Source organism: Sprattus sprattus (genome assembly GCF_963457725.1).
Source record: "Sprattus sprattus genome assembly, chromosome: 10".
Taxonomy (NCBI): domain Eukaryota; kingdom Metazoa; phylum Chordata; class Actinopteri; order Clupeiformes; family Clupeidae; genus Sprattus; species Sprattus sprattus.
Genome location: NC_137908.1, coordinates 22307566 through 22326872, shown reverse-complemented (window position 1 = coordinate 22326872; position 19307 = coordinate 22307566). Strand labels below are relative to the sequence as shown.

The 19307-nt window shown below is 39.1% G+C and overlaps 1 protein-coding gene across 2 annotated transcripts in view; it reads right to left on the bottom strand.

The window, feature by feature from the left end:
- Window positions 1-19307, bottom strand: part of rnf123 (ring finger protein 123) — a 95341-nt gene that overhangs the window by 48728 nt on the left and 27306 nt on the right. For both annotated transcript variants that reach the window (XM_080845726.1, XM_080845727.1), the window contains exons 28-36: window positions 18116-18190; window positions 17518-17605; window positions 17223-17310; window positions 15480-15564; window positions 8616-8755; window positions 6977-7033; window positions 6353-6484; window positions 1105-1180; window positions 708-792 (exon numbers count right to left, since the gene is read on the bottom strand). In XM_080845726.1, coding sequence (XP_080701852.1) covers window positions 708-792; window positions 1105-1180; window positions 6353-6484; window positions 6977-7033; window positions 8616-8755; window positions 15480-15564; window positions 17223-17310; window positions 17518-17605; window positions 18116-18190 — 826 coding nt within the window. The remainder of the gene's footprint in view (window positions 1-707; window positions 793-1104; window positions 1181-6352; window positions 6485-6976; window positions 7034-8615; window positions 8756-15479; window positions 15565-17222; window positions 17311-17517; window positions 17606-18115; window positions 18191-19307) is intronic.

The window sequence follows — 19307 nt, the reverse complement described above, 5'->3', positions numbered from 1 at the left end:
ATGCTGAATGAGATTGTAGCCAGGATTATGCCACGTCTTGTTTTTTTGAGCCACTACAGTGTTTAATTGTATCAATCAGCTGGTGAGAAATGTTCTGCTGCTTCACCTGGTGTGTCTTGAGGCAGCTTGATGAAAGTACCATAATACTGTGTTTGTCATACATTACAGTTCAATGCTGAATTGATACTATTGTAATTGACAATTGATACTACTGATACTCTGGCTTTATACAACTCACTCAAAGTGATTCTTTCAACGGCTTACCTGACAGGTTTGTGGTTTTCAGATGGTGGATTTTGAGAGAGAGTCTGTTTTATGCAGTATGTTGTGATGCAGCCTCTAAGTCTTTATTATTGACCTGAAGGCTCTTTGTCCGAATATTGGAGCATTCTCATGAACCCCTTCTTCAAAATGTATGCGTTCAAATGACCAAATCACTTCTGGGCTACACAATCTTGATGCTGCGCTGTGAAAAGCTTTTCGTACATTATCCTAAATTCTAAACTCTTGCTTTAAACACACTGATATTGTGTATTCTTGTGTTGGTTATTTCACAAATGTTTGTCTAGCTCCGGCATGTGTACCTTTGCTGTGAATGTAGCTGTTTGCAGACAGTAAATGAGTGCTTGGAATAAACATTTTCATATAAACTCTTTATACTTTTGCAAGGCACTTTATGTATGAAGAAAACATCCTCTCCCACTTACCCCTGTCTGTCGCCCTCCACTAAGATGCGCACCAGGATGCCTGTAACTGCTACAAGTATAGGGTAGTGGTCCACACTCTCCAGTCCTACACAAACACACGTAGGCACAAACAGACACACAATATGAATAATATTATCAATATTAATACATATATACACACACACACACACACACACACACACACACACGCACTGTATATAAATGTAACTTGATCGTTATACAGGACTAACACATGCCCTAATCACCATGTCATAGCCCAATTACAACAACAAAACAAGTGCCAATGCAGTTATTTGCAAATAGTTTCAGGGAGCCAACAGGCAGATGAGGTATGTCCTTGTCCATTTACCATGAAAAGTTCTGATGGAAAGAATATGGCAGTGGGTTGAAAGTTTACCTGGTAGACGCAGATTGACCACGCGGTCAAAGAGATTCCTTTCAGCAGTCACACGGTTCAGCACCTGGTTCAGCAGCTGCAGAGAGGACAGGGGGAAATTCTTTTCAATTAGACATTTAAAAACTAAAACCTAATCTAAACTTCTATAGCTTTTTAGTGGTGAGTTAAAATGCGCGCATAAAACATTAATTATTTGACATTTACTTGATCCAGAAATGTTCACGCCATTGAAATCTTATTGTAAATAGCTTCCAAAGCAGGTGTACGTGGACTTGATGTAAGATATGTTTTAGAGTTTGGGAATAAATGAATCCCTTGGCAAATGAGGCACAAATTGGCTTGGTGCTGCAGCTACAGACAGATTATTTTGTTGATTTTCCCCTTGTGCATGGGGGGAGAGCTAAGGCTGGGTGGTCTATTGTAAATATTGATATATTCAATGCTATTTTATTGAAGATGAGCATATTATTAACATCGAGTATAGGCAACGCAGGTTACCATCTGTGTGCGTATAAAAACAGACCACATTTTAACAGGGAAGAATGCTGCAGCTCTCTTTCTCTCTCTCTCTCTCTCTCTGTCTCTCTCTCTCTCTCTCTCTCTCTCTCTCGTCAGTGGGGGTGATCACAAGAAGTGCAGGACCACTGTGAAAACTGCTCTGTTTATGCATCCTCTTCAATGACTTTCAGTTTCAGACCTTCTTTTTCTTCTTCTTCTCCTCTCTCACACACACACACACACACACACACACACACACACACACACACAGCCTCTGTGACTACCAGGGGGAATGGAAATGGGGGGGGGGGGGGGGGGGGGGTTCTTTATCCAATTACTTTTTGGTTTCTGTGATTGTCAGTAGGGGTGTAAAAAAGAATCGTTTTGCATCGATGCATCGATCCAACAGCCGACGATACGATGCATCGACACGTCCACAAGAGTATCGATTTAAAAAAAAAAAAAAAAAAAAAAGTTTTTTACTTTTTGTTGCTAGTGCACTTTGATGAGTATTTTTATTTTATAGTGAATGAAGTAGGCCAACAGGGGTATTTTTTGTTACCATTTGCTGATACTAGTGCACATTTGCACTCATTGCTCTGATTTTGTGGAGCATTGGCATTTTAAATTGAATTAACTACAGGCCTATTTTTTGTTACCGTTTGCTGCTAGTGCACTTTTCACTGATTTTGTTGAGTATTGTTATTCTATAGTGAATGTGGTATAGGCCTATTTTTGTTACTTAACACTTTGTACTTTGTACAGTACTTTTTGATGCAAGGCCTTTCAGAATCTATAACAGGGGCATTATTATTTTTCAGTGAATGAGGTTGTCAAAGGCCTAGGTGGAGTACAACTTTTCTACTTCTGTTATTGGCTGTTGTTTCTCAAATAAAATGCATAACGATATAACAGCTTTCATTGATTTATTTCAAATCTGAAACATTGTCTAGCCTGTAAGGTAAAAAAAAGAAAAAATTAATCGAATCGAATCGAATCGTATCGTATCGTGGTGTATTCATGAGTATCGAAAATAATCGAATCGTTGGGTCAGGAAATCGATACTGAATCGAATCGCCATGATGGGTGTGATTTACACCCCTAATTGTCAGACACATTATAGTGACCAGACAATCACATTTTGATCAAATGGGATTTGGTCATCTGGTGCCGTTGCAGTAATAATCTTATTCTGTTGGAGGCTGTGACTGTAATAGCCTAGGTTGTAGCGAGTTAGTAACAATAAACTACTAATTTCCAAGGTCCTTCTCATCTCAAAATGTGCGTTTAAACCATATTTCTCCAGAGGTGATTTCACCCCCAACAAATGTTCGGGTCACATCACACAGTATCCTACACTGCCCTCACGGTTGCAAGTTAATGAGATTTATTTCCTAAAACCGGCTTCACTTAGTTTCTTTCAACGTGTATGATTGATAAGCAGAAAAGTTTGACATGTTCTGATTTCATCAAATTGGAGTATCTTCATTTCAAGCAAGATGCTGTTGCAAAGCCCACACTATGGCAGATGGGTAGGGTTTAGTTGCCCACCCTATATATCCAAATGCCCACCAAAGGATGACATCCTGATAACACCACTGCTTATTAATATTTCAAGGTAATAAAATCATAAGGTCATTCCAGCATTGGACTTTCAGGGCCTGGCTGCTAAGCCAAACCATTTAAAAAATTAAGAAAACAATAATAGTATTTCTACTTAGTTACTGTACTGAAGTACATTTGAACGTATCTGTACTTTACTTAAGTAAAAATAATAGTGCATACTTTTTACTTTTACTCCGTTACATTTCGGAGCTATTATCTATACTTTTACTTCGCTACATTTCTACAATATATGTTGTTACTCGTTACATTTTATGAACACAGTTTTGCCAAAATGTTGCCTAAACAAAAACATGGATTGCGTTGTTACAGACAGCCTGACAGACGGTCTAATCATTCAACATGGATCCAGAGGTAGCCTTGACTGAGCCCTCTGATATGAGCCACCCTTGGCCTTATTTAAAAGACATGTTCAAGTTCAGAGGCCCCAAGAATGACTCGTGGAGGTTTCAGTGTGTTTCCTGTCTACCTCAAAAAAGGAGTTGCTAGCCTTCAAAAATTTGCCTTCAAATTTGGAGAAACAGGTCAAGTTATGCGGTTATTTAACGTAGTGGTAAGATAAAGCTGGTAGTTTAGCAATAGTCAAGCTAACCTGAAGATTTGCCTATTTTATTGACTGGTTATTGCCCGGCATGCAAACTTAATGCCTAGTCTTGGGTTACTCAATATGTTTTTTTTCCTTTTCCACAATCAATAGAGCATAAAACTGCATATACCAGTTTAACAACTCCATTTGTTTTTCATGTTTCATATTTCCATTTTTTACACATTTACATTAAATAAAAGATTAAAATATATAACATTGTGTCTTCATTGGTTTGGCTTAATGGTATTAACTTTGCAAATAATCCCTGGTAGATAACTTGTCATCCGCAGACTTTTAAGATAGAGTGTGAACAGTATCACAGACAGTAGGCCCAATAAGTACACCAACCTATCCAATTAACAAATGTTGTTGCTTATAATTATTACTAGTAGTGACATCTGTAGAGGCATTTATTTAGCCTGGATACCAGACCGAACTTAGCCCCGCCCACAACATTTGAGGTCTGGAAGTTCGGTCTGGCACTGCTCCGTTGGGGAGAAATTATCAGAAGGCAGGATTCTGCCGGACCAATCAAATTGTCAGGGCGGGCTTTATACGATGATGGACAGATGATCAACCGTAACGTTATCAACTATGTCACCAACCCTTGGGTTGAGTTCGTATTTAACAAACATGGCTGCCGCTGGAGAGCTAAGATTTGGGGATTCAAATCTGTTTTAGAAGACATTGACAGCGCATTCATTTTGAAAGAGGAACAGAGACATGCTATCAAGGTATTTGTCGATCGGAAAAATTTGCCGTCCTTCCTACGGGATCCGGTTAAAGTTTAATGTACAAGCTGGCCCCGATGGTCATACTACGTTGCTCTAACTGGTTCTAGGTAGGGCTGGGCGATATGGGTAAAAAATTATCACGATAGATATTTATATTTTCATTCGATAACGATATAAGACGATATTAATTAAGTCTGTTTCATCTGCTTCAGACAAGAACGCCAGTGCAAACCAAAGGTTTCAATGTTTCTTTTTTATTGTAAACTCCCAACATTTCTCAACTTCAAAACAAATCAAAAGTGGAAATATACAGTAATCTTTCCAAGTAAACAAACTGATGTCTGATAATAACCGGTTCGTCCGGTTGAGTTTAAGAACATCAGCTAAATGTGTGTAATGCGAAAATACGATGATAAACCAATTAAGAGGAGCCAGCCCTGGCTGTGGAGCAATCCGGGGGGTGGGGTTATCCCCTCAATACAAGTCTAGGCTACGAGATTCAGCCCTAACGCAAGAAGTTCCGATCATTTGAACGACAGCAAGAAAATAACATTTGCGAATAAAGTGCACAATGGAAACATAGGACATTCGTGTTTTACTACTCAAAGCATTCCAGGGATTGAGTTACAGTGGCAAGTTAGCGATCAAAGCAACAGGTAGATCACCTCCCAAAATCAGAGCAACAGTAGATTACAGCACAGCTGGCTAATAAGTGGTAACGTTAGCTACCAATGGAGTTGAATGAATGGTGTGCTAACGGTCACATATTAGAACGTAACGTAAATGTAAAACCAGTTATCTCACACTGTGATAAATATGTTTAAGTGACCACCGTTTAATTTCCCTAAACTGTTGGTTCGTTGTAAGTTAAAAATTAATACATTGCTAGCGGGCGTGGTGTAGCGTGTGGAAATAGTGCTGACAGGACTAGAGAGCTAGCCAGCTAGTAGGCTATCTAGTCACTTGTTTGTAGACGCTTTAGCTGCACAGTCTACATTCTGACCTAACCATAGACAACGCCGCGATTTAAGACTTTTTAATGCCCCGTGGCCAACCTGAATTTCTCCGCAACTTCCTGCTGTATCACAGAAACTAAATGGACTGCTGTTCCTAATTATTCTCTATCGACATTATTGATATTATTGAAAACGAATTAATGTTACGATAGCTTTATCGAGGAAAGTCATTATCGCGATAATTATTTTTATCGTTTTATCGCCCAGCCCTAGTTCTAGGTATATCCAATTGAGCGAAGAGGCATTTAGTTTGAAACATGCCCCATAATCACAGCCCAATGGAACAGTATCAGACTCATATTCTGACTAGAATTATGAGTATGACATCCTCAGGCTAGAATTTATTACCAGTAGCTAGTTTCTTTATCAAAATGGCACAGCCTAGACATTGAGAGACAACCCATTGCGATTGTCAACTCAATATTTTTTTTTTGACTCATAAAGCCTACTGTGTGCGGTTTTCTCATGTGTTCCAGATTATGTAAGGGATAATGTATTGTCCGGAGGTCATTAGCCAAAAATAAATCCCGACCGGGTGAACAACACCACGACGTGCAGCAGGAATTAATGTATGGAAGAACGTTGGGATGGCCCGTTCAAATCAACGGTACTTTTTGGAACATTCGGAAGAGCCGTATAATAAATAATTATAATAGCGTTAGGGCTGTATAATCTGTCATTTGCTGGGCCATGGTTAGTTATCCTCTGCTTCTGTTAAGCAATTGCAATTTGCATTTTCTGGTGGAAATGCATCTCTAGTTAACATTTCCCCAACAATCCCAAAAACTCACCTGAGCTAATCGTCGCAGCAACAGTTCAGCTGAGGGGCGGGACCAGTCAAGAAATATCTCTGGCACCAAAGTGACTGTCATCTCCAGCACACGCAGCAGGCTGACAGACAGGTCAAAGCAGGTGGCACAGACCTGGGTGGAAGTGGAGAGAGGAAGGGAGTGAGGCCGACAGAGATCAACGTTAAAAAAGATGACTAGTGGAAAGGTCAAGGAGGTAGGACATATTCAGGTGAAGAGAGAAATACAACCACTTTTGAAGAGGGAAGAGAAATAGACACAAAGATTAAGTAGAAAATTACATGAAATTGAAGTTAGAAGGACACTGAAGGACAGGTTAAGGTAGGCCAAGGGGAGAGAGAGAGAGAGAGAGAGAGAGAGAGAGAGAGAGAGAGAGAGAGAGAGAGAGAGAGAGAGAGAGAGAGAGAGAGAGAGAGAGAGAGACGATGTGGGAGGAAGATTGATGGAGACATGGGGGATTAAATAGATCATTTTACAGGTTTGAAAGCAGAGAGAAAAGAAGGCAAATGAAGACTGAAAGAAAGAAAGAAAAAGACTGATGAAGAGTAACTGTAAGAGGGAGGTAAAGAACAGCATGATGGATAGGGCAACACATGTGGCACAAACCTTCAGCTGCCGAGTGTCCACGAAGTTTCGCTCTGGTCTCTCAGCGGCCTGCTGAATCTGACGATGAAAAGATACAACTTAAGCGTCTGCACAACACACAATCTGTGACAACTCTTCATGACCCTAGAGGTACACGAACAACAACATGAAGTAAGATACCAAAATTATACCCTTTTTGAACAATGAAACCTTTGAACAAAGTCTTGCCAGAGTTACAAGATTAGAGGCTTAGAAATTAGAAAATATCTAAAATGTTTTTTTAGTGCAGGTTTATCAAACTCATGATTTTCAATAGTGAGCTTAATGTAAATCATAACAACATAAAAGCTACCATAAAGGCATATAAGTGATGGAAAGGCTAATTCAGTCCACATCTGGTCGTTCAAAGAGCAGGTAACCTTTCATGATCACAGCATAAGCCATAAACACCTTTCTCATGTACACTTGGAAGACACACACAAACACGCGCACGCACGCACACACACACGTTCGTAAGCACTCTCATACTGTTGTTAGTTAGCACACACACACACACACACACACACACACACACACACACACACATCATACACACATCATACACACCTACTCTTAATATCTGAAGGAGAGAGAGTTTACACAGTCTTGCTGTCACTTCATTTAGGTACTTTTTAAAGAAATATTCGATTTGTCAGTGAATTTATCGGAAGAAAAAAAATGAAAAGGTTTATGTCAGGCTATCGTCACATCTGTGAGATGATCAGAATCAAACTGATCTAAGTTTACTCTTCATCACTAACAATGAGACAGAATCCAAAAGGTTAAAATGTGATTGCATATCTTAAAATGTATTAAAGTTTGTTCAAAGAAACCTCATTAAGCCTTTTTTATTTGAGAGACCCTTTTTAAGCATGTATGTATAATTTCCTTCTTTAAGGATGTATGTATAATTAGTAGTGCTGTCAGTTTCATGCGTTATTAACGGCGTTAACGCAAGCCCATCTTAACGCCGTTAATTTTTTTATCACGCGTTTAACGCGTTGTAAAAAAAACAAGATTAACGTTTTTTAGATTAACGTTCTTTTTGCTCTCCCAAACTGTGTAGTAGGCTAACTTTACGTTTGAGTGAATGGTGAGCGCGATATGGCGAAATGGATGATAAAAAGCTTCTGAATAGAAAGTTTACCTTTAAAAGTTGTGTTGTGCAAAAAAAGCGAGCTTCACTGTTGTCTGAAAATGTCAACAGGCAGCTGGCTGAAAGCACAGAAGTAGTAGGCCTACCTTTTATTGGTAACCTTACTGCTACGGTTCATTGTTTTTGAAATAAGAGGCCTGACTTCTATGTTCACAGCAAACTTGAAAATATTAAGCCATGGTTTAACTGCACTATAGGCTGAGTCCTTGTTTATCTGAAATGTGGACTTTATCATTTTATTTTGTACCGCCCTGTTTGGCAATGTTGTTTTTCAATAAAATAAAACATTGCATAAAGCAAGCCAATCCAATTTTCCATGTTGATAAGAGCATTAAAAAAATTGCGATTAATAAAATTGCGATTCATCGCGATTCATTTTGAGTTAACTATGACAAAAATGCGATTACATTTTTTAATCGTTTGACATCACTAATAATTAGTGACCACACACACACACCCACTCACCTCCTGGATCATGCCGATGAACTCGGAGAAGGCCCAGTTGAGCTGGTTGAGAACACTGTTCAGGAAGCTGGCAGCCATGTCCTTATCATGCCTCAACAACTCCGCCATATGCCTCTGCAGCAGAAGTGATGGACAGGGCTCTGAGCCAATCACAGGAGAGAAGCAGTCAATCAACACATTTCTAATATTTGGCTATATATATATAATAGCTGCCAATAGATATGTGTTTAAAAAATCAGATTCAATCCAAGATTCCAAGATTGCCGTGGCACTCAATGACAGTATTTCAAGAAACAAAAGGAACACATATGTTTATTGCACATCTACAGATATGTATGAGAAAAGGAGAGGGAGTGATGTAAAAGGTGCCTTCGACATTGTGCCATTGCCTCTGACATGGTAGCTGGAGGCACAACACCCTTGAGAAACTACGCAATTTAGCCCCTGCAGCCTTCACAAATAGCTTTCCCTGAAACTTACAAAGGCTGCCTATCTCCGTCTGCCACGGTGGCAGCAGTAATTTAATACCTTTCCCTGGAGCGCATGGGATTTGCACTGCACAAGCCAATAGGAGCAATAACACCACAGTAAGGTCTGTACACACTAAATCCCCACATAAAGGCCACTTACAAAGGCTAATTATTTACCATTACTACATTTCTACCCATCACACTAAGCTCAACCTTTGCATTTAATTAGATGACGGCCATTGCAATATACATCATCTCTCCTCTGGTAGCGGTAGCTGAAAAGACAGCGGGGGAGCAGATAAAAGACAGAGAGAGAGAGAGAGAGAGAGAGAGAGAGAGAGAGAGAGAGAGAGAGACAGAGACAGAGACAGAGAGACAGAGACACACAGAGAGAAAGAGAGACAGAGAGACACACACACACAGAGAGACAGATAGAGAGAGAGAGACACACAGAAAGAGCTAGAGAGAGAGAGAGACACAGAGAGAGATAGAGAGAGAGACACACAGAGAGACAGAGAGAGACACACACACACACAGACAGAGAGAGGGAGAGAGAGAGAGAGAGAGAGAGAGAGAGATTGTTTGTCCACTGACGGGTAGAAAGAAGTGATGAAGTGGAAAAGTAGAAGTGTCCTCTACTTCACTCAGGGTCACAAGCAGCTAATAATTATGTCATACTTCATAGCATTTCAGTTTCAACCATGTTCAAAGGAGTAACGAGACAGAAGATGAACAGTGGGTTCCTGTTCAATCCACACATGGGTTGGGCTAATGCAGTACAGAGAAAAGTTATGATCTAACAGAGAATGAATCATCTGTAACAGATACTCAGGGAGAGGAACATTTACATATTCACCAACCAAATGCGGGCATCAGACAACGATAATACATCATCTCAACCACTGTAATACAGATTACTATAAGCACAGCTAAGCTGCAATCAAGCCAATGTCATTATGAAGCATGGCTTTCAGTGACAAATATTGTGTGTAAGGCCCCACAAGAAAAACATCATGAGTGCCTCCCGGAAAGGAAGGGTGTCTGCAGAGGGAGGCCAAAAAGCACATTTTGTGTTGTGTTTTCATTCTCGTTAAAACTGCTCAAAGGTTACAGAAAACCTGGTAAATTTGGAGGGACTCACTCAATACAGAGGCAGAGGAGCTCTTTTTCTGTTTTAAATTCAGACAAGAAATGACTGACCAGTAGAATCAGGAGGAGAGGCACAGTGGAGGTCAGGGGTCAACACACACACACACACACACACACACACAGAAACAGAAACAGACGCAGGGACAAAGAATCTAAAACAAAGTATGTTAATATGATGATCATACATGCAAATGAGCTCCCAAAACACCCGCACGCGCACATTCAAACACACACGCGCGCACCAGCACACCGGACTCAAACACAAGAGCACACACACACTCAAAACACAGACAGTCCTAAGTGTGCCAGTAAATTAGGGGAGGCAATCAGATTCTCTGTTATTCCAAAAGCTCTTTTACTAACAACTGAATAAGCATCAGGAAATTTCAAGTTGCATAGCTGTAAGTGGCGATCATCGGGGTCCAAACAGTAAGAGCAAAGTACCCCAAGAGGCAAAGGGTTGAAGGATTTGACAGATTCAACAGGTTTAAGACGACATTTTAGGAAATTGGCCCAAATATAAGAATACAGGATTTTTTAACATGTAGTTAATGAGATATTGCAATGTGACAGTTGTATGAAAAATGCATTTATTTAATTTATGAAATGTGGCATAAATCTAAAGATTATGTTTGTTTTGAAGGGTGTTAGTTTGGTTACATTCAATTTTGATGGACGTGTACCTTTGAAATGGATGGGCAGATCATAATTTTTGTCAGGATGGTCTAGAGATGATGTACACCAAATGAACAATCTGATTGACATTTTTTTGACATATTTTCATGAAAAGCGGCCTTTTACACCGGTAAATACTGACTGCTTGAATTGAATTGGCAGTTGTCTGCCATTTTGATGAGCCAACTGGCACTTGAAGAACATTTTCATGTTAAGTGTCCCTTGAGATATTGACATTTCGTTTGCAACACACCTTCTAGACCTAATTTAGCTTAATTTGGCATGTGTCCAAATAATTGTGTAGTATTTACCAAGTTTGGGTACGCTTGGACCTTTACATCAGAAGATATTGGCTGTAGTCATTATACACATATTATATATGTAAATTGACAAACAGATTGAACGATTAAAATACCTTTGATAATTGTTTGTCAGCACTGTGTGTGATATATATTACGTTTTGTAAAGTGCCTCTGATTAGTTCTTTTTACTTTCTTTGTTTTTGTTTTTGTTTTTGTTAAGGAGAATAACCCTGCTGTCCTGACCTCTTTCCAGATAGGATACAAGTTAATGTGCTTTTCCTTCTGTTCTATATATATATTAAAAAAAAATGTTCATTACAATCCCAGGATTACATACCTGGCTGCAGATAAATAATTATTGAGTAGTAATAATTACTAAGCACACAATAACAGCCTAGTTGCATTTTCTAAATGATCACTTACAACAGCTACTACATAATGTGGGATTGGGCTCATCAGAAAGGAGACAAGAGAGACAAGGAAAGAACAGACAGGGGAAACTTACTTTGAAAGCTAGCAATGGACAAATCTCCTGAAAGGCATGCAAATGAGAACGAACAAATGGGAAAGAATTAATAGTCGGGGGAAAAGAAAACCAGAGGAACAAACTCATGAAAACAAAGAAACAAACACACACACACAACACACATAGAAACACAGATTTTACTGAATGTGTGAACTAATCACTGACTGTGGTGTTTAAAAAAAAAATGACAATTTGAATGACCGAACGCTGTTTAGCAGTTAGATGCATTCATTAGTTAGATGCATTGTTCCTCACTTGCTTGACACTCACCTATACATGCATGAATATTCTGTGACTGACTGGACAGTGGGATCACACAACAAACAGTATGTAAACCATGTTGTGAATGTGTGTTGTGATTTTATTCCAAATAACTAGAGAATGAGAATGTGTAGAATGCTCTCATGATCACTGAAATAAATACCTTTTAAAATTGGCAGGCAGAATGTTTTTAATCAGTCAAATCAATGCCAGTCTCTAATCAAAGTTGAGTTGTGTTGCTACGAATATGTTTACCTGGGATCTGAAGTATGAGTGTTTGTGTATGTCATGTATGGTACACATGAAGTTAGCCATTATATTCACCCCACTAGGGTCTGCTTTACTGTCTTTATACAGCACATGTATAAACAACAGGGATTGTACCAAAGTGCTTTCCAGCCAACGTTCATCAATTTCTAAAAAAAAAAAATGAACAAGAGTAGAATAATATAATAAGACATTATAAGGACTACAGACTAAAACATATGAAACATATAAAATATACAGGATATATAAAAGCGATAAATGTGAAAGACAAGCACATACGTTGTGTGCCTACTAGGAAAAATAACTCTCCATATCAAACCATAAAGCAGCGTTTGTCTACCATTTTCTCACCACGCTCGCTCACCACAGACAGTTTATAGCTACTTCTAATCGAGAATATGTCTGATAAGATATTCCAAATGACACTGGTGTTGTCAGTCCTCGATCTTGATTATGATTTGACTGGTTATGAAAAACATACATACTACTACATAGGCGACAGGCTCAAGGGGATTTCCCGAACCTGTGTTGAGAGCTGGTGATAAAATAAATCTACTATTTAAATGTTTTTGCTGAACAGCTAATCAGCGTTATCTCTCTCACTGACAGGCTCTGCAGACGATTAAATAGGCTCAATCGGCTGAAAGGCCGTCGACAGGAGTCCAACTAGTGCCAAAGGTGTGGGGCACAGCTGCAGCATTTTGGACCAATTTTAACTTGATGCTTGGCTCATGCTTAAGTATAGTGCAATAGTCCAGTCTGGAAGTTATAAAAGCATGGACCACCTTCTCAAACCTTCTCTTTTTGGGATGTGGAATTTCATTTAATAATGTTGTGATGTCTTCTGGGGAATGTGTTTATGTATTGGCATATGTAGATGAATCAAATGTTCTGTAAGTGAAGTTACAGTACTGAGCAATGTGTTTGGAGTGCCGGTCAGTAACAGAAAATAAATCCCAACAGGACGAACAGGACCCCAATGCGCAGCGGAGTGAAGTCAAGACACAGGTTCGGGATGAAGTAAAAATAAGCCATTCATTGGGTAAATAGAAGAGGGTGAATTTAAACAAATATTGGTTAAACCAATATGAGGAGGCTTATACCAAAACATGCTACTGCGAAGTGTCGAAAGAGGCCAAAAGTGGCCGCTGTATAGGTAAAACAGATATAACATACAACGTTTAATCCAATGAATTGAAAAATACCTATTGCATTAAGATGTAAAGGTTAAACCATATTGGATGGTTCAGTGAAGACACAGTGAAGAGCACTTTAAAAAAGTAATGAAGTTAGTTACCTTTCCCACATTTGACTCCCATTTCAGAAACTACCAGTCTTCTAAACCAATAAACCGAGGTCATTTACTGAATCAGCACTAAATATGAGAGAATACTGAATAAGAAAGCTCCCTAGGCTTCCAAACATTTCTAACACACTGAAGGACCGCTTGTGCACACGCAGGACGGGTATATCTTTTCATAAATAAAAGCAGCAATCAAGTAGCTTAAGATTGAATGATTCTTTAATGTAATGTTCTGTAAGAGACAAGCCAAACCATGTCAGAGGAAAACATGGTGCAATTTGTTGTAGCGACATCTTATATCTTTATATCTTTTATATGCCATTAATAGCTTTTATATGCCATTAATAATGAGCCTAAAATTGACCATTCACACAAATGTGTATTAGCTACTATATATTGATTGGCCATAGGTAATAGGGCTGTGCAAAAAAATCGATTCACATTCGTATCGCGATTCAAGTGCTCCCGATTCAGAATCGATTGATAGAATTCCAAAAATCGATTCATATTTAAAAAATAAATAAATAAATACATAAATAAATAAATAAATATTATTATTATTATTTTTTTTTTGTCTGAAAATGTCAACAGGCAGCTGTCTGAAAGCACAGAAGTAGTAGGCTTACCTTTTATTGGTAACCTTACTGTTACGGTTCATTGTTTTTGAAATAAGAGGCCTGACTTCTATGTTCACAGCAAACTTGAAAAAAGAAAATATTAAGCCATGGTTTAACTGCACTATAGGCTGAGTCTGAAATGTGCACTTTATAATTTTATTTTGTACCGCCCTGTTTGGCAATGTTATTTTTCAATAAAATAAAACATTGGATAAAGCAAGCCAATCCACTTTTCCATGATAAGAGCATTAAAATAAAATTTGCGATTAATTCATTTGCGATTAATCGCGATTCAATATTTTAATCGTTTGACAGCACTAACATTTACATACTGTGAATCAATTTTTTTTAATCGAGAATCGTTTTTGAATCGAATCGTGAGCCTAAAAATCGGTATAGAATCGAATCGTGACATTTTCTGAATCGTGCACCCCTAATAGGTAACTATTCTGTTGAGCAAGCCTAATGGATCTTTAGGAGATGTGAGCCAAAGTAGCAAAGTATAAGTATAACAAATTTGAGCTTAGTTCCTACGATATAATAATAATAATTGTCAGATTTTAATGGCACACAATGTTGGAATGCTGGAATATTGGAATGGAATGTATCAGTTGCAGCGCTCCCATGGACAAAATTCAGTGTCCGAAAAATGTGGTATCAACGTGTCAGATTTTGTGAACTTTGACAACTTTGACTTCAAGATATTAGCTAGTGAAGCAGTAGATGTTTGCTTTAATTTTGACCACAGGTAGCATTATAGAAGTAGTATTGTATATTGATGCATCACTTTGACCACAGGCAGAATAATAGATGTTGTATTGTATATGGGTGCATTACAGATGTGCATCTTCATCACTGAGGGCGATGCCATACACATATCGATGCATTGCCAACAATCCCATACATTAACCAAACCTTTCACTAATTAACTTCGACCTGAGTCTTCCCACTGAGTGCCTTTGACCACACCTTTATGTCTTTCTCTGAAGTGTCCCTTTTTTGTGCACATGTGTGCCTAGGTTCCACCAGCCATTTTGTCCCTCGAACTAGTGCCCTAGTCCGTGATGGAGTGAGTAAGTATAGCTGTATATGTGATTGAGTTAGTAATTATAGCTGTATATGTGGAGTAACTAAGTATAGCTGTATATGTGATGGAGTGAGTAAGTATAGCTATATCTGTGATGGAGTGAGTAAGTATAGCTGTATATGTGATGAAGTAAGTAAGTATAACTGTATTTGTGATGGAGTGAGTAAGTATAGCTGTAAAATTAGCTGTATGAGTGGGTCTACTTACTTTGAAGGCTGGGCAGTGTTGCATCCTCAGGTTTGGTTTTAAGTAGATGAGGCAACCGGGTGTACCTGTAGCCAAACCCACAACCCTGAACAAGAAAAAAACTGATTACCGCTAAGTCTCTTGTGTCCGCTACCAGTATAGTCAAGTACTATGGTTAATAATCACATGAACATTATGATAGCCAAATGATAGAGCACCTATAAACTAAAAACACCAACAGTTTTCAACCTCACAGGCTCCATAGTGTATATAGTACATTTTCGCTGTTACACATTGAACCATCAGCTCCACAAGCAGCTGAAACTGGAGGAAAGGCTTTGACACAAAAAAAGCATTAGATAAACTCTCCTGGACAAAGTTCCATTAACCAGCCACTAAGCTAACTTTATGAGAGGAAAGCACACAGCAAGGATGCATTTTTCAGTTAATCTCTTTCTCGGAATGTGATGCTTTTATAGAGATAGAAAATGACTGCCTATAGACTACCTCTATAGTTCTTGCATAATGGAGCAATGCTTTGGATATTTGACTCATAGTATAAAAATGGCAATTTGATTTGTTCTGGGCTTTACAAAGTTCCTTCTCTGTGAAACAAACACCTCAATTTAGATTGGATTAGAAACTTTTTCCAATCATTTTACAACCAATGTATGTTTCCTTTTCCTGTTTTCTTATGAGGATCGGTTTTCTTTTCCTTCGTGTTCTGTGAAGGGTGTGGTGCACACCTTTGCACAATATATTCATTGTTTGATCATGTTTTGTTTGGACTAGCCGTCATGTCTTAGAACAATAATAACCTGATGCAGTTTTGAAGACAGCTCTTTCAGACTGACCATTTTTAGACCATAATCAAGTCCACAACTGCTGATGCTCCAGATACATAAATAGTCCAAAGAAGGCAGACGCATCCTTAAACAGCACAACAGTCTTCAAACATACAAACCGAATTGCAAAAGGGTTCTCTAATGATGTATTAGCGTTTATAAAACAATTGGGTTCTATCGCGTTATTTAGCTGTTTCTGATTGGACGAGAGACGTTCCATGAGTTGGATTATCCGTCAACATACCAACTCGGACTTTTCACAGCTAATAATAAATCACTCCGCGATGAAACATTCTTTAGAGCATTGATGATAACCATTATTTCAAAATTCTTATAATTCCGAACCAAGACGTTGACAATGGAACAATTTTTTGTTGCGGAGAAACAATGGCGAAATAAACCATTTTTAATCAATAACTTCGTGTTGAAATGTTAATTTGTTGACTGTAGAATTGTTTTATAAAAGCAATATAGCACTCGTGGGAGTGGGGTGTTGTTGCCTATGTCACTCGGCCCCCAGCCTCGGTGGCTACGGCCGAACACCACCCGTGGGATTATCCCTTACCTTCCCCACTCCCAATCGTACTATATTGCTTAATTAAAACATGCTAATTTAGAATTGTGCCTTAAACAGAAAATACATTTTGAATGAAATATATGTACACTATATTTCTGATAAATTTTAGGTTATTAAAATAAATCTTTCAAACAAGGATATCCCTCAGTGATTCCACACTTTTGAATGGCAGTGTACACACATTTGTTTCACCTCAGTGGGATATTCTATAGAGAAAGAGGTGTGGGCAGGGTGAAATTAAGGAGAAAATGAGAGTGGTTAAAATTCTCTTTTTTTCTCCATTCCCTCACATTGGGGGAAAGAACAGAGCAAGACTATAGAGGAAGAAAGAGAGAATGTCACCTTCCAGAAGCGCACCAGGATCCAGTTGGTCTGAGCCCAGGGCCTCTGCTCATAAGGAGCCAGCAGATTCCTCATCATGGCCACGCGTCTGTGGGAAGTGCACACACGTCAAATGGCTCGTATAATATATATCACATGCAGATACTGGCTCCATCAGCAACAGGTAACATCAATCCATTTTCTTTGAGTAACTGGCTTACAACCAAGAGAGGTAGAAATGACAGTTAAGACTGCAGTCGGCATGTTCTCCACAGTTCTATTCCTGGTGCAAAAGAACCTTGCTCTCAAAACTCACTGATTCTCTGGGATTCGCTCCACAGCCCTGAGGGATTGAGGGTAGCACACATAGCTGGCTAGGGCCTGCATGAGGGAGTCTTTGATGTCTGGAGAGAGAAAAAAAAGCAACAAATATTTTTGTGTTTGACTAGTAAATATAAGCATTCCTGTACAGTGTTTTATTTTTATACCCACTTTATACCCCACCACAGAGACAGAGAAGGGGGATCATAGCATGATCGGGCAAGACATTTACCTGGACAGATCACTGGAATTACCTGCAGCAGGTTATTCCATAAACGTTAAAAGCAGAGGCCCAACACACACGGGCAGACTCATTTAGGCCTGGGCTCCATAAATCCCTCAATTCTGTCAGATTTAATCATACTGGTGTCTGTAATAAGTCTGGTTTGAAAAGTCTGGAATTTAAGTGTAAGAAAACAGCAGCAGGTAGCTAATTGCTCTACCTTCACAGCAGCTGTGATTTATATTATTTCTCCAGATTCTAACTGGCTGCTGTAAATAATATGGCTCAAAAATCATGTATTGTAAAATGTCCTTGAGTAACAACTGAATCATACATAACAGCATCCTATAGCCCCTTAGGACATACTCACCTGTCCCCACTATGCGTGGATCTGCAAAGTGCTTCGCAAGAATAGCAGCAAGCTGAGTGAGTGTTTCCTCATAGCCTGTAACAAGACCCCCCCCCCCCAAAAAAAAAATACGCAAAAAAAACACACAATTATTCGGTAGTAAAACTGTTATATAGAAGCAATATGAGACTCATGTTTGTGGGGTTGGTAAAGGATATATGTTTGATTTCCTCTAACTTGCACAAGTGGATGTACAGTGGGGAAAATAAGTATTTGATCCCCTGGCGATTTCACAAGTTTGGCCACTTGCAAAGAAATGTGTGATCTATAATTGTAATGGTAGGTGTATATTAACAGTAACAAACAGAATATCAGAAAAATGCATTTTATAACATTTATGACTTTATTTGCATTTGATGCAAAAAATAAGTATTTGAACCCCTTGCAAAACTGAATGACAAAAATGACTTAATACTTGGTGGAATAACCCTTGTTGGCAAGCACAGACTTCAGATGTTTCTTGTAGTTGGTCACCAGGTTTACACACATCTCAGGAGGGATTTTGGTCCACTCCTCTTTGCAGATCCTCTCCAAATCTTTAAGGTTGCGTTTTCAATGTGAGGGAATGAGGTTCAAGCCCAATATTCCACGTTACATGGCCCCATCTATAGTCCCCTTGATGCGGTGGAGTCGTCCTGTACCCTTGGCAGAGAAACAGCCCCAAAGCATAATGTTTCCACCTCCATGCTTGATGGTGGGTATGATGTACTCTTGGGGTCATATTCAGCATCCCCCCCCCTGTCAAACATGGCAAGTCGAGTTGATGCCAAAGAGCTTGATTTTGGTATCATCTGACCACATTCTGTCTCCCAATCCTCCTTAGAATCATTCAAGTGTGCAATGGCAAACTTCAGATGGCCCTGTACATGCGCTTCCTTGAGCAGGGGGACCTTGCCAATGGTTTTCTGAGTGACTGTGGTCCCAGCTGCCTTGAGATCATTCACAAGCTCCCCTTGTGTAGTTCTGGGGTTATTCTGCACCTTTCGAATGATCACTGATACCGCACGAGGGGATATCTTGCATGGAGCCCCAGACCTAGAGCGATTAACATTTGTTTGGTGTTGCTTCCATTTACGAATAATCGCACCAATAGTTGTCTGCTTCTCACCAAGCTGCTTGCCAATAGTTTTGTAACCCATTCCAGCCTTGTGCA